The sequence below is a fragment of the Columba livia genome, chromosome 6 (assembly GCF_036013475.1).
Source record: "Columba livia isolate bColLiv1 breed racing homer chromosome 6, bColLiv1.pat.W.v2, whole genome shotgun sequence".
NCBI classification, from domain to species: domain Eukaryota; kingdom Metazoa; phylum Chordata; class Aves; order Columbiformes; family Columbidae; genus Columba; species Columba livia.
The window spans coordinates 505079-521151 of record NC_088607.1 but is presented as its reverse complement, the minus strand read 5'-3'; the positions used below and the strand labels follow the sequence as shown (position 1 = coordinate 521151).

General features: G+C 52.0%; 1 protein-coding gene across 5 annotated transcripts in view; it reads left to right on the top strand.

The window, feature by feature from the left end:
• Positions 1 to 16073, top strand: part of INPP5A (inositol polyphosphate-5-phosphatase A) — a 205682-nt gene that overhangs the window by 123784 nt on the left and 65825 nt on the right. For all 5 annotated transcript variants that reach the window (XM_065066616.1, XM_065066614.1, XM_065066617.1 and 2 more), the window contains one exon: positions 15986 to 16070. In XM_065066616.1, coding sequence (XP_064922688.1) covers positions 15986 to 16070 — 85 coding nt within the window. The remainder of the gene's footprint in view (positions 1 to 15985; positions 16071 to 16073) is intronic.

Sequence of the window (16073 nt, the reverse complement as noted above, 5' to 3'; positions counted from 1 at the left end):
GCCGGGGCTGCCTCGGCCTGCGCTGGCTCTGCCGCGGCACCGGCCCTGCGCCACGCGCCTGACCCCGTTCCGCCCGGCACGGCAGCGTGGGCCATGGCGGGGCCGGGGCCATGGCTGGCACCATGGCTGGCGCCGAGTGGCTGTCAGGGCCAAGGGAAGCGCTGGGCCTGAGGGGCGGCTGTGAGGGGCGGCTGGGTGAGGGGTGTCTGTGAGGGGTGCATGTGAGGGGTGTCTGTGAGGGGTGCGTGTGAGGGGCGGCTGGGTGAGGGGTGGCTGTGAGGGGTGGGTGGATGAGGGGTGCGTGTGAGGGGTGTCTGTGAGGGGTGCGTGTGAGGGGTGTCTGTGAGGGGTGCGTGTGAGGGGTGTCTGTGAGGGGTGCGTGTGAGGGGCAGCTGGGTGAGGGGTGTCTGTGAGGGGTGCATGTGAGGGGTGTCTGTGAGGGGTGCGTGTGAGGGGCGGCTGGGTGAGGGGTGGCTGTGAGGGGTGGCTGTGAGGGGTGGGTGGATGAGGGGCGGCTGTGAGGGGTGCGTGTGAGGGGTGTCTGTGAGGGGTGTGTGTGAGGGGCGGCTGGGTGCGCCGCTCCCGTCAGCGTCCCCTCCCGTGGCCGGCGCCATGGGCAGTTTCCCACCGACACTGACTGTTCGTGACGCTCTGGCAGCAACCTCAAAGTTAGAGACGCTCCTCAACCAAATCAATTACACGTTGAAAAATACCTTTGCATAGGCAGTGTTGTCGTTTGACCCTGTGTGGGTTTTCACTGAAAAAGGCTCTGAACTGTAGAATGGATTATAAGCACATTTTCAATCACGTTCCATCCAAGGTTCTGTTTCTTTCTGCAAGTTTTCTCGTATTTAAAAACGGGCAGATATTTTAGCAAGAGAGACCGCCTCTTTCCACTTTGTGTAAGTGCTTTTCCTGCACACCCCAGCAGAGGGCTGAGTAGGAATTTCTACAAAACACGCATTTATTGTCACTTTTGGGGGTGAATCAAGGATGAAGAGGAAAAATCCAGTATGTGTTCTCTCGTATCACTTGTAAAATCGGTACCAATCGTCAGACAGCACTGAGGGCACTTGGAAGGTTTGCAAACAGGTAGCATGCATGGGTTCATAAAAGATGCCTTAGAGGACAGAGATGCGGTGAGATCGGATCTGCTCTCAGCGCAGTTTGAGACGCAGATTTCTGAGTTCTGTCAGGTACCACAGTGTGGGAAAGGCCCGTTGTATTTCATTTTTCTTGGCTCCATTGGTATCCTCTCCTTCTCTTGTGCTTTGCGTGAGGGAATGCTGGCAAACCTGTGTAAACCTTTTGCATTATTTATTGCACGCTTGTTTACAGCATGCAGTGTGCTTCATTAGCTAATTTTGGCTCTGGACCTCCCACGACGCCCTGCGAGGGTACGGTGACAAGGCTGCGGTATGAGTGTCAGCCGTGGGTCAGAGATGTCACGCTGGTATATCATCACAATGTGACACCGCCAAGCCCTGCCCCAGCGCCCCGTCCCTGAAGAGAAGGCCCCGGGTGCGCGGCTGCGGCTCGGCGCGGGCACGGCGCTCAATTGTGCATTCTGAGGGGGCAGCCAGGCGCAGATCCGGACCTCCGCGGCGAGGTGATGGGCTGGCGGGCACAAAGGGCAGTTCTGTAGCAGCAGTGAATAATGGGCAACCCCTTTCATCGGCACTGCTAACCTTTTGGCAGCCACCAGCAAACTCTGTTCTCATCCGCTGATTGGGGAGGACAATACACTGCAGCTCGCTTTGAATGAATGCTGCCACCAACAGTGTCCCCATTCAGAGGGTTTTGGGAACCATCTTTGGCCATTGTCTGCCATCACTCCTTCAGACAGTAGGAAAAGGGAAAGTGGGAGCGTCTAGGGGGGGAAAAGTACTCCTTTTCTTGGCTTTAATCTCTCTTTAAAGCTTCATAGATCTACATTTCCAGCTGAGCTACTGGAACTATGCAGTGTCAGATAAATACAGAAGAGAGAGGCTTCAAGCTGCGCCTTTAAATCCCCTTATCTGCATGAACTAATAATGCAGATGTAGTGCTGTTAAAAACAGAGACTGATAAGTCTTTTCCTTTAAAGCCTTTAAACTGCTAAAGAGCATTTAACAGCAATGCAGTTCAAACCCGGTGAACAATACTGAGAAGGAAAACAGTTTAATGAGCTAAACCTTCAGTGAATGAAGCGGCAACACCTTCTCACAGTTGATGTGGGTCACTGTGGGAGTGAGGGAAAGGCAGCCCTGGCCAGGCTGCATCTTCATGAGTGAATTAGGGACAGCCTTTTATCCCAGGAGCTTGAAAGACAAAAAGAAGAGAGTGTGCAAATGAATCAGTTTAACTGTTAAAATCAGGAAGGATGGTTTCCCCAACATTATTTTAACTAGAAGGTTTAACCCAGAAGCTGCACAACATCTCTAAATTACCGAGAAGGGGGGAGTTACAGGGGAAAAAGCAAAGGAAAAGGTGTCAAGTGAATGATTTAGAGCTGCCTCTAGACGTTTTCTTGTGAGGGAATCTACTCATAATTGTAATAATATGTTTTGGGAATGGAAAGGTTTAATCTTACACTGGCGATTTGGCTTCAATAATGTTAAAATTAATTCTATAGTTAGGAGATGCTTTTACAGCCAGCCGGCTGGTATGTGCCGAGCCAGAGTGGTTTTAGCATTTGCCATCTAGCAAGTGTGCAGGAAATGTGGTGTTGGACTCCTTAAAGACTGAGAGAGTTGGAATTACACTAGTATGAAGCAGATATCTGCTTGTATATTTACCAATGTATATACAGCGTACATGTAGAAAGCCGGTGTGTGTGGTGTGTCTCTGTCAACACTAACATGAACCCAAACTGAATTCCAAGAAGTCAATTGTCTTGTTCTACATAGACACAAATACAGACAAATCTGAACTTGCTTTATGTTTTGGGGGCAAAAAAAAGTCTTCCAGGCCCATTTTGGACAACTCCCATGTATAATTAGTCCTATTTGCATAATACTTGTGTTTCTGTATTTTCTGCAGTTGAAGAGTTTAAGCTATATGTGAGAGTAAGAAAGGAAACATAGTTTACATTTTAGTTCAGTGTTTCATAAATCTGCTGTAATGGATCCGTATGTCTTATCAATTAATCACATTGGTGTATTAGTCGTGTCATTCAGGCCCTTGCTGGGCACACGTGTCTGCTGAGTGTGACAGCCCGGCCGGCACGGGCAGGAGCAGCGGGACAGGGACACGGTGTCAGCCCATTGCTCTGTTCAGAGGGACAGGGACACGGTGTCAGCCCATTGCTGTGCTCAGAGGGACACGGTGTCAGCCCATGCTGTGTTCAGAGGGACAGGGACACGGTGTCAGCCCATTGCTGTGTTCAGAGGACAGGGACACGGTGTCAGCCCATTGCTGTGTTCAGAGGGACAGGGACACGGTGTCAGCCCATTGCTGTGTTCAGAGGGACAGGGACACGGTGTCAGCCCATGCTGTGTTCAGAGGACAGGGACACGGTGTCAGCCCATTGCTGTGTTCAGAGGACAGGGACACGGTGTCAGCCCATTGCTGTGTTCAGAGGACAGGGACACGGTGTCAGCCCATGCTGTGTTCAGAGGACAGGGACACGGTGTCAGCCCATTGCTGTGTTCAGAGGACAGGGACACGGTGTCAGCCCATTGCTGTGTTCAGAGGACAGGGACACGGTGTCAGCCCATGCTGTGTTCAGAGGACAGGGACACGGTGTCAGCCCATGCTGTGTTCAGAGGGACAGGGACACGGTGTCAGCCCATTGCTGTGTTCAGAGGACAGGGACACGGTGTCAGCCCATTGCTGTGTTCAGAGGGACAGGGACACGGTGTCAGCCCATTGCTGTGTTCAGAGGGACAGGGACACGGTGTCAGCCCATTGCTGTGTTCAGAGGGACAGGGACACGGTGTCAGCCCATTGCTGTGTTCAGAGGGACACGGTGTCAGCCCATTGCTGTGTTCAGAGGACAGGGACACGGTGTCAGCCCATGCTGTGTTCAGAGGACAGGGACACGGTGTCAGCCCATTGCTGTGTTCAGAGGACAGGGACACGGTGTCAGCCCATGCTGTGTTCAGAGGACAGGGACACGGTGTCAGCCCATTGCTGTGTTCAGAGGGACATGGTGTCAGCCCATTGCTGTGTTCAGAGGACAGGGACACGGTGTCAGCCCATGCTGTGTTCAGAGGGACAGGGACACGGTGTCAGCCCATTGCTGTGTTCAGAGGGACAGGGACACGGTGTCAGCCCATTGCTGTGTTCAGAGGGACAGGGACACGGTGTCAGCCCATGCTGTGTTCAGAGGGACAGGGACACGGTGTCAGCCCATGCTGTGTTCAGAGGGACATGGTGTCAGCCCATTGCTGTGTTCAGAGGGACAGGGACACGGTGTCAGCCCATTGCTGTGTTCAGAGGACAGGGACACGGTGTCAGCCCATTGCTGTGTTCAGAGGGACACGGTGTCAGCCCATTGCTGTGTTCAGAGGACAGGGACACGGTGTCAGCCCATTGCTGTGTTCAGAGGACAGGGACACGGTGTCAGCCCATGCTGTGTTCAGAGGGACAGGGACATGGTGTCAGCCCATGCTGTGTTCAGAGGACAGGGACACGGTGTCAGCCCATTGCTGTGTTCAGAGGACAGGGACACGGTGTCAGCCCATGCTGTGTTCAGAGGGACAGGGACACGGTGTCAGCCCATTGCTGTGTTCAGAGGGACAGGGACACGGTGTCAGCCCATTGCTGTGTTCAGAGGACAGGGACACGGTGTCAGCCCATTGCTGTGTTCAGAGGGACAGGGACACGGTGTCAGCCCATGCTGTGTTCAGAGGGACAGGGACACGGTGTCAGCCCATTGCTGTGTTCAGAGGACAGGGACACGGTGTCAGCCCATTGCTGTGTTCAGAGGACAGGGACACGGTGTCAGCCCATTGCTGTGTTCAGAGGACAGGGACACGGTGTCAGCCCATGCTGTGTTCAGAGGGACAGGGACATGGTGTCAGCCCATGCTGTGTTCAGAGGACAGGGACACGGTGTCAGCCCATTGCTGTGTTCAGAGGACAGGGACACGGTGTCAGCCCATGCTGTGTTCAGAGGGACAGGGACACGGTGTCAGCCCATTGCTGTGTTCAGAGGGACAGGGACACGGTGTCAGCCCATTGCTGTGTTCAGAGGACAGGGACACGGTGTCAGCCCATTGCTGTGTTCAGAGGGACAGGGACACGGTGTCAGCCCATGCTGTGTTCAGAGGGACAGGGACACGGTGTCAGCCCATTGCTGTGTTCAGAGGACAGGGACACGGTGTCAGCCCATTGCTGTGTTCAGAGGGACAGGGACACGGTGTCAGCCCATTGCTGTGTTCAGAGGGACAGGGACACGGTGTCAGCCCATTGCTGTGTTCAGAGGGACAGGGACACGGTGTCAGCCCATTGCTGTGTTCAGAGGGACAGGGACACGGTGTCAGCCCATGCTGTGTTCAGAGGACAGGGACACGGTGTCAGCCCATTGCTGTGTTCAGAGGACAGGGACACGGTGTCAGCCCATGCTGTGTTCAGAGGACAGGGACACGGTGTCAGCCCATTGCTGTGTTCAGAGGACAGGGACACGGTGTCAGCCCATTGCTGTGTTCAGAGGGACATGGTGTCAGCCCATTGCTGTGTTCAGAGGACAGGGACACGGTGTCAGCCCATGCTGTGTTCAGAGGGACAGGGACACGGTGTCAGCCCATTGCTGTGTTCAGAGGGACAGGGACACGGTGTCAGCCCATTGCTGTGTTCAGAGGGACAGGGACACGGTGTCAGCCCATTGCTGTGTTCAGAGGGACAGGGACACGGTGTCAGCCCATTGCTGTGTTCAGAGGACAGGGACACAGTGTCAGCCCATTGCTGTGTTCAGAGGGACAGGGACACGGTGTCAGCCCATGCTGTGTTCAGAGGACAGGGACACGGTGTCAGCCCATTGCTGTGTTCAGAGGGACAGGGACACGGTGTCAGCCCATGCTGTGTTCAGAGGGACAGGGACACGGTGTCAGCCCATTGCTGTGTTCAGGGGGACATGGTGTCAGCCCATTGCTGTGTTCAGAGGGACAGGGACACAGTGTCAGCCCATTGCTGTGTTCAGAGGACCGGGACACGGTGTCAGCCCATTGCTGTGTTCAGAGGGACAGGGACACAGTGTCAGCCCATTGCTGTGTTCAGAGGACCGGGACACGGTGTCAGCCCATTGCTGTGTTCAGAGGACAGGGACACGGTGTCAGCCCATTGCTGTGTTCAGGGGACAGGGACACGGTGTCAGCCCATTGCTGTGTTCAGAGGACAGGGACACGGTGTCAGCCCATTGCTGTGTTCAGAGGGACAGGGACACGGTGTCAGCCCATGCTGTGTTCAGAGGACAGGGACACGGTGTCAGCCCATTGCTGTGTTCAGAGGACAGGGACACGGTGTCAGCCCATTGCTGTGTTCAGAGGGACAGGGACACGGTGTCAGCCCATTGCTGTGTTCAGAGGGACAGGGACATGGTGTCAGCCCATGCTGTGTTCAGAGGACAGGGACACGGTGTCAGCCCATTGCTGTGTTCAGAGGGACAGGGACACGGTGTCAGCCCATGCTGTGTTCAGAGGACAGGGACACGGTGTCAGCCCATTGCTGTGTTCAGAGGGACAGGGACACGGTGTCAGCCCATGCTATGGCTCTTGCTGTGCCAGCCATTTAAACTTCCTGAAATGATCTAGAGCATTCAGATCCAGAAAGTGAATGTGTTTTTTAGAAAGTGACAGTGCTCTTCTGTTTCCTATTGAAACGTTCCCTGGCCTAGTTCAACAGAAACATTTTTACATTACAACTGTGAAATCTTGGCATAAAGCTCTCCTTTGTGCCCTTCATTATTTTCTCACAAATATAGTCCATTGTCACATAGCTGAAGTTAATTTGATCAACATTGGGACATTTAACTTTTATGTCCAGTCAAAGGAGCTGTTTCATGCTCATTTTGGGTATTCAAAAGAAATGATTGCCAGAAAAATAATGTTACTATTAACAATTCAGAGCAATTAGTTTCCCAGGGAGAGGCGATGTGATGCACCGGCTCCACACAACTATTCTTTGTCATTTTATGGATGCTCATCAGTCAACTGTCACATCTTCTCAAAGACCCCTCCAATCTAAATGTTTCTCTTTGGGCTTTTCCCAGAACCAGCAGCTGAATGAGCAAAAGAAAAGCCACTTCGTTTCCAGGCAAAGGAAGCTGGGCTCTAAAGATCTGGGTCATTTGAGAAGGTCCCTGGAGCAGCTTGCTGCTGGGGGCTTGGGCTTTTTGTAAATTTTGTTCAGTTTTTGCAACAGTGGTTTTTGACATGGAGTGAACACCCTCTGTAATCAGGGCCTTGGAAACTTTTAGTGACATTCCTGTGGATCCTGATAGAATGCGCTCCCGGGGCAGAGAATCCTTCCGTCCAGACGTCTTCTAACAATGGCTGGAACTCGAGATCACATTCAGAGGCAGCTTCTATTAAACACCCTGCGGCTCATCTCATTAATATTCAACCGTCCCCCCTTTAAACTAAGGTTAAGTGCTCTCCAAATTACTGTGTTTGTATAATATGCTCTTTAAAGAGTGAATCCAGAAAAATTGTCTTGTTACCTTCAAGCTGTCAAATACGGACGGACACTTTTTCCTTCTCCTTTTTCTGCTGGCTCGAGCTTTTGCGTGCTTGATGCTGCTGTCAGAACACTAACTTGTATGTCCTCCCTGTTTGCACAGACACCTTTTGAATTTTATTTGGCTTATTTTTTTTCACAGAAAAATAGTTCTGTACTTGTATGCAAAGTAATGGTAAATAGATATAATTGTGAGGGCACACTAAATGCATTTTCATAATATGTAAATGATGATTTCTGGTAGTCCTAGTCAGTAATTATTCTGTTATTTTCAGCATTTGATGCTCTCTTTTTTTTTTGTATTAATTAATAACCAAATAGGTTACGAATAAGTTGGCGGCATTTATTATTCAAATTGTAGATTAAAGGACTGTTTTTTCTCGCATGATGGAAAGAAACCTGTATGAACAACAGTATGTTTGGAAGCAAACTCTGACGGAGCGGCAGCAATGCAAAGGCAGGGCGTTAGGACGCAGCAGGTGTCACACACAAAGGTGTCACCTCAGGGCCTGCAGTGCGGGTCAGCCAGCCAGGGGACAGAGCTGTGGCTCCTGCAGGGGGAACGCTGCAGTCAGGAGCTCTGAGGTTTCCTGGAGCGGTGTTTGGCTCCGTGTCCCAGGCTGTGACAGCCGCTTAGGGCTCCCCCGCACCCCTTTGCAGGGACGGGCTCTGCGGGAGCTGCCGCGTGTTTCTGCAGGACGTACCGGGTGTCACCGCGGGCGGGATGGGGTGGGATGGGATGGGATGGGGTGGGATGGGATGGGATGGGATGCGCTGTGGAAAGTACCGCTCCTGGGAGGGTTTGTGTGACTAAACAACTGACGAAAAGAGAGAGTGCCTCTCAAAAAAGAAATTACTGCAGATAACTTGTGGCCTGCTTGATTTTGCTCTGAAAATGGCTTTACATGTGAATGAGGTGCGTTTCTCTTTGCGCTGTAATTTGTTCCCTACAGGCTCTGGCGCTGGGTAACAGGCAGTCCCGGGTGGCTGGCTAAAGGTGACGCTCCCATCAGCATTCATTGTGGTTTGTGTCTTCTGAAACCCTCCGTCGTACAGCCATATCATCTTCCAGGGTAGCTGTGATTCAATTAAAAAGAATCTATATGGGCTGTTGATCCAATTTTTATTCATTTGCAGAGAAATGAAAATAAATTGCTGTTGTGATTGTATTTCCGATGCCCGCTGTCAGGCGGTGCTGCGAGCTGGCAGTCGCGACGGGAGCAGCGGCTGAAATGCTCCGTTCTGCTTCCCGCGGGCAGCGGGCGAGCAGCCAGCTCGGCACGTTGTGTCCGCAGGTGGGGTCGCGGTGTGAGGAGGTGGGAGCAGCCGGGGTGTCCCTGCCGGGACACGGCCGGGGCCGTCCCAGCGGCTGCCGGCCCGTCGGCACCGGCGCTGGCTGAGGGGCTGGGCAGAGGTTCTGCAGGGACTGCCACGTAAACGCTGGAGCTGCTTGGCCTTCCGCAAAATCTTCTTTATCTTCCTTCCCTCGGTTTAAGGCTTTAAGATGCAGCTGAGATGATCCTGTTCCTCACTGCCAACAGAGAAGATGGTCCTGCTGTCTCTGTATCCACCAGAACTGCCTTTGTTCGAGCACAGTAGTGACAGCTCTAGGTGTTTCTATTCAGTGACGTCTCTTGAAAGAGAGGGTTTTTCCCTTCTCTTTAGCACTTCAAATGTTTCTCTCATGTCACCCCCGGCTGTTTACTCTCCCAGCCTACTAGTCCACTGGAGAGTGATTTTCAAAGGGATCAATGCGCGAGATAACAATTCAGTATGTAAAACTGGTTGCTAGTCAGCTTTTCTCAACATCGGGCATTTTTTACTCCTTAGCGAGGGAAGCCTTTCTGTGTTTCTGGTGATTTCTGTGTTTCTGGTAGTCTGCATTGCCGTTCTCTGCAGCGCTTGGTTTTGTTTAGTGGCTGCGCCGATGGCAGCGCCCGTGGGTGACGTGGCCGTGGTCCCGTCCCCCCGCCGTCCCCTCTGCCCAGGGCACCCACAGGAGGTCGGGCTGGGCAAGGCGTTTGGTGCAAATCTGACGAGATACAAAGCTGGCGAGGTTTCTGAACCATGCTGCTGCTGTTCCTTTGAACTGTTTAAGACATGCACTGCCTGTCCTGAGTTGTTCTGGACCTGTCACAAAGCGCCGTGTTCCCGGCCGTGACGGGGACGGTGTGCTGGCCTGCCGCGCGCAGCTGCCGCGCTGCCGGGACGCGCCGTGCTCGGGCAGCCGGGCCTGCGGAGCGGCGGGCGGCAGCAGCTCCGTCCGCGCCCGGCACGGGCCCGCGCCACCCTGCGGGCTCTGCGGGGGAGCTGCCGTCTCCCCTGCTGGAGGAGGATTCACTGGTGCTCTGTTTGCTTCTTTTTGTTTTCTCTGGCGTCAGATGAAGAGCAACAAGATTTCATTGTAACAGAACACCAGTGTCTTAGCATTGGATTCTCCTGTAGCAAAATTGACAAGTACTTACATCATTATACATGGCTGCTATTTCATTAGGCGAATGTCAGTGTCAGGTAAGATCATGGTTTTGTCAATATAATGAAAATACCAGTCAAGTGAGGAAAAAGTCACAATTTTCCAGCTCTAAAAATTGATTTTTATTGCTCTTCTTGTAATCCTTTCTTTGGATTAAGTATTTATTATTGATGTGGTCTTTCTTTTAATCTTAATAGCTGCTGACATGGTAATTAATTAAAAAATACAACATTTTTGCCCAAATGGCACTATATCGAAATTAAAAGTGAACATCACATATTAGTTAAACAGCCCTGGCAAATGTCGGGAGCGCTAAGATGATTGCCTGAGCTTCCTGACAATTCCCTTCATCTTGCTGTTTGCTGCCTGACCTTTCAAGATGGTTCGGTGTTATTAATAGGTTTTAGCTATTATATCAGGGAGAACGGGGCACAAAAATATGATAAGCTTTATATTTTTAATGGCAGTGCTACAGCACCTTAGGCGTGCCGGTGACAGCACTTTCATCATGGCTTTTCAGGCACACTTGGACAGTCACCAGGTAACTTCTACTCAGAATTGATGGGTTTTTTCTGGAATTTGTCGGTAATCGTATGTCCGGAATGCGAGCGTGGCGAGCCGGGCCGCGGGGCGGCGGTGCCGTGGGCAGGGCTCTCCGGCAGCCCCGCTCGGGGGTCCCTCGCGGCACAAGCTGGTGTCTGCACCGGAGCCGCCGTGACGCGGGCGGGAGCCGCGGGCACCCGGAGGCGCACGGCAGTCCCATCTCTCACACCTGAGTTTCCATGCTCTTGCTCTTCAGTTCCTTGGCATGGCGGTGCTAGAAGACAGGTGTCGTTGTCGTCGTTCCTTGACTTTCCACCAGAAGTCACTGCAGGAGTTGTTATTCCTTCTGGCATTATAGCTCTATGGTAAAGAAAGTGCGTGTAACTGCCTCGCGCGAGCTCTCAGCCCCACCGCGGGGATGGGGAGGTCACTTTCGGCCGCTTTTTTGCGGTCTAGCCATTCCTGTTCAGGGTGAGATCCTCTCTTGCCAAGGTGGCGTTAGCTGAGCGTCCCCTCTGCCACCCGCGGCCGGGACGGACCAGCCCTGCGTGCAGCTCTGCTGGGAGCGCCTGGTGGTGACCGAGCCGCCGGTGCTTCCTGGTGACCGAGCCAGTCACTGACGCCTTTGGGTGACCATGTCACCAGCGCCTTTGGGTGACTGTGCCACCCGTGCCTTTCAGTGACTGTGCCACCGGCACCAGGCAGTGACTGCGGGCAGGGGACAGGGACAGGGGCTGGGGACAAGTCCCGGGTTGGAGGCCAGGGGTCCAGCTCTGCACACAGCGGGCGCAGAGGTCCCTGCAGCCTCGGCCCCGGGTGTTCCTGCACACGTCGCCAATCGGCTGAAAGGTGACGCAGTTTATCATCTCATGCGGAGCTGCAGGCCAGCGCTACTTTCACTATAGATAATAGATTCTGATCATATAGATAATACTATAGCTATAGGTAATACCATAGATAATAGATTCTGATGAAAACAGAACCTGTGGTCCAAAGCTCTGCTTGGGTCAACACTAAACCAGACGAGCAGTTCAACCTGAGACTGAGCTGTCCTCTCTCCTCTGCATAATCCGTTGTGATTCCCCTAGGAAAGGATGTCTTATACAGGCAGTCACATTTTCTCTCTAAAAGCAGCTTTTATACCTTTAATTCCTCTGCGTGGGTCATGTGCAAAAATAATGAGATAGTGGAAAGGTGATTTCTTACCCCAGAATTTGTACGAGAGGTAGGGAAGTGCTCATATTAGCTGGTATTTAGCTTAAACAAATGTAGTTATTATAAAAATGTGCTCGGTGAATAAAATATGGCCTGACCTCTGGATTGTCTCTTCCCCCGAGCCGTGACAGTGTCCCTCCTTCTCCTCCATTCATCTGCTTGGCAGAGCTGCAGGTTTTTTGTTTTGTTTTGTTATGTTATTGTTGTGCTTGAAAAAAACACAACAAAAAGCCCCCGAAGCCCCTCTTTTCAGCGGTGTCACGTCAGGATGAATTGGCCGGGGAGGCATGTTTATAGACTGTGTGAAGAACTTTGTCTTTGTGTGGCATGCTGGTGACACTGGTATGGCTTGCCTGAATGAACTGCGGTGACGCGGCTAATAAGGTGTCCTGCTGGGCGCGCCGAGCCCCTCGCAGACCTCCCACTTAATGCCATTCAGCTCCAGCTCAGTGTAGCTAATTTTTCCCATTCCCTCAATTCTTTAGGCCTCCTTACAAACAGAAAAGTCAACTTTCACACCGAGGAGAAGATAAGTGCTTTAGGAAATAATCGTGTAAACAGAATGTTACCTTCTGACCTGATGCTGATACCTTGGTCTGGGACAAAACCCAGCTGGCTATTGCATTAGACATGGCTATTAAAGGAATAATGCTGCTGATCCTCCTTACAAAGTGCCCAGAGAAATGGTTTAGCCGAATCACAGTGCCCCTTGTCACACTGAATCATGTTCGGCTGCTCTCTGCCATGAGCAGGCGCTGATATTGAGCTGCCTCCTTGTCTTCTCCTTCCTGGGGACGCTGTGAGGGACGGGGCCGTCGCTCCCGCGTGGCGTGGTTCTGGTGGCACTGCTCTCTTCTGGCTGAATTTCAGCGCTTTGAAACGTGGATACAGTACACCGTGTGGTTCTTATAAAGAGGGTGTGTTTTGTAAAGCGTCTTTAATTGTAACTACTATAATTCATACTTTAAAATGAATTACCGGAGGAATTCAGTGATTCCAATGGTGCAGAGTTGTTTGTTTTAACATCGTACAAACAATTCCTTGTGGTGTTCTGTGTAGAGACTAAAATTAGTAACTAGACCCAGATTTCCAGTAGTACCGAGGAGAAGAGGAACCTCTGCCCCTCTCCTAGTGTTGTGGAGTCTGGCGCCCGGATCCGCTCAGGACTGCGAGCAGCCTCACCCGAGGCTCCGTCCCGTGTCCGGGGGCTGTCCCGTGTCCCTTGGGCTGTCCTGTGTCTGGGCTGCCCCGTGTCCCTTGGGCTGCCCCGTGTCCCTTGGGCTGTCCCGTGTCTGGGCTGTCCTGTGTCCCTTGGGCTGTCCCGTGTCCCTTGGGCTGTCCCGTGTCCCTTGGGCTGCCCCATGTCTGGGCTGTCCCGTGTCCCTTGGGCTGTCCCGTGTCCCTTGGGCTGTCCCGTGTCTGGGCTGTCCCGTGTCCCTTGGGCTGTCCCGTGTCCCTTGGGCTGCCCCATGTCTGGGCTGTCCCGTGTCCCTTGGGCTGTCCCGTGTCTGGGCTGTCCCGTGTCCCTTGGGCTGTCCCGTGTCCGTGGTCTGTCCGGTGTCCGTGGGCCGGTGTCCCCAGCTGCAGAGCGGACCCCGCGCCCTCGCTGCTGCCAGGTTTGTGGAGCTGTTGCTGACATCCCGTGTGAGGCAACTGCTGCTATTAGACCCAAATATGAACTAAACACAGTTATCTTGCAGCAAAGAAATTACTGTAGTATCTTTACATGAATTTGCACCCTTACTAATGAAGTTTGCTCTGTAAAAAAAGTGTGAACCGTGGATGTGACCCATCCAAGCGTTTGAGCGTGGGACTTTGACTGTGAGCTTCACCTGGGAGCTGGAATCGTGCGAGTGTTGCATTCTTCCACTGTCCTGTCATGTCTTACTGGCTGTTCAGCTCTGTTTCCAAATCTTTGGTCCGCCTCTTCTCAAATGTTCCCAAACCTGAAAGGGCACGGGGAGGCAGGCAGTGCAGCCGGCGTCAGGAGCCCCCGAAGCGCCTGTCTGGAGCAGTGACGTGCGGGTGTTTCAGTTGGGTCTGCTGGGAGACGTTCCGAAAGGTCCAGAAGGAGAAGCTACAAGGGGGCGACTGGTTGAAATTATCCATTTTAAAGCTGACGTTGATTTGTATGCAAATCATGTTTAAATCAGGTAATGTGCAAGACTATGACATGACTGAATTTTAATTAATTGATCAGAAGCAGACTAATCAGCTGTTCTGTTCGTCAGTTAGGAGACATTTTAAGTGGCTATTTTTGGAACAGTCTGTTTATTTGGAGAATCCGTCTTTGCGTAATTCAATCACAGGCACCGTTGTGCTAATGCCATTTGTTTTAAGATGCCTCCTCTAGACCTTGCTGCCATTCCCGCGACATCTGTTGTTTCTGTGTCCGCAGTAAATGGCAGCGAGCGAAGCCAGAGCTGGGGTGTGAATCAGGAAAGTTGGCCGAGCAAAATCCGTTTGTCTTAGGGCAAAGTTGCACATCAGATTCTGCAATGATAGTGTTAGCAAATTGTGGTAATGTAAATGGTTTAACTTTTAAGTTCTCATTTCGCTTCAGTGTGCCAGGAGGGCACTAATCAAACTAATGCTGTGTGCGGGGCGGGAGTGACGGGTTTTCTCAGCGCCTGCCGGGAGCTGACAGCGGGCGGTATTTATTAACAGCACCTGCAGCCGTTTGTCAGCCCCATGGAGGACTGGGAGGGTTTCACACCAGGAAAGGATGAGTCTTTGCAAGAGATTTTGCTTCAAATGATCGCTGCCTTAGGTGCAATGCACGTTAATTTTTCATACAATAATATTCTGTACATAACAGATTGCTGTTGACTAAAAATGTGAGGTGTTCTTAAGAGGAGAAGCAGTATCTCACTGTAAAGCCCATGCTGTATCTTTCTTTATAGCTCTGAAAAGTCTAAATGGCTGTAGCGTATTCAAACCGGTAAAGGAATGTCCCCGTGCACCGTCCGGGAGCCCCTCACCCTGCGGGCACCCGTCTGTGCGGGCCCTGCCGCGCGTCCGCGGCGCTTCTGCCGGCGTAACGCTCTCGGATTTGTGTATTCCCATCGTGTGCACAGGGTATTGCCTACATTTGTTCCTCGTTCCTCATATGTTGCAGGTCCGGCACACCATTCCTGTTTTCTGTGTGTTGTCTGTGCATTGTCTCTGTAGCTGTGGCAGCTGCGTCTCAGGTGTTTCAGAGCTGCCTCCGCTACCAATAGGAAATGAATTGTATTGATTCCTGGTTTGGAATTGTGAATCCGCGGATTTGCAGGTGCTGAGATTTCTGGAAGCCTGTGAAAGCGCATGTTGTTAGGAGCACCAGGCAATTGTTAATAATAGATAAGCTAATAATATAATAACAATGTTTGATAATACAAGATTTGAAAGATAAACAGTAGTGCCTTGTCTCCCTGTTTAGTACTGGGCTTGAGACACAAGTCAATCTTTACTCCACATCTGGAAAGATCACCTTTCAGGTATTAACTGCAACCTCGATAAGAATGCGCTCGAAAGAACAAACAGAACTGCAGCTGGAAGAGCCGCACAGCGCGTCCGCGTCAGCGTGCGGGTGGGCGCTCAGCACGGCCCGCTCCCAGAGCTGCGGGCGCTCTCAGGGGCGCGGGGCTACAGTCACAGTACGGTTAGTCGCGGTGACACACAAGTGAACCCACAAGCAACTGAGGGTGGCGGATTCCGAACGCACGGCTCGCTGGGGGCTCCCAGCTGCCCAGCCCAAAGCCGTAATGTCCTGTGCTCGGTGTGCTTCAGCTGTCCGCAGCGCGGGGCCTCGCGGTGCCCCCAGGTGTCTGTGCTGCCCTAGCGCTGGTTCTGCATTACTTGTGCTAGCTGCTGAAAACTGGCTCTCTGAGTTGCTCTTTCAGGCGGACAGCAGAAAACAAGTGCATTATTTTACAGGGGTCAGAGCAAAACAAAAATCAGCACAAAAACATGGTTGGTATATTTTTCCAGCATAAACTGATGGTTTTGATTGTTCCGATGATTATTTCTGAGGTTGTTGATTCTGATGTGTGTATTTCTGCATGCTTGCATACATGTAAAGCTGAATGACAGTTTGTTTTGTTTTGTTTTCCAGAATTATAGATCAGCGGTTTGAGAAAGTTTCATATTTTGTCTTTGGAGATTTCAACTTCAGACTGGATGCCAAAGCAGTCGTGGAGGTA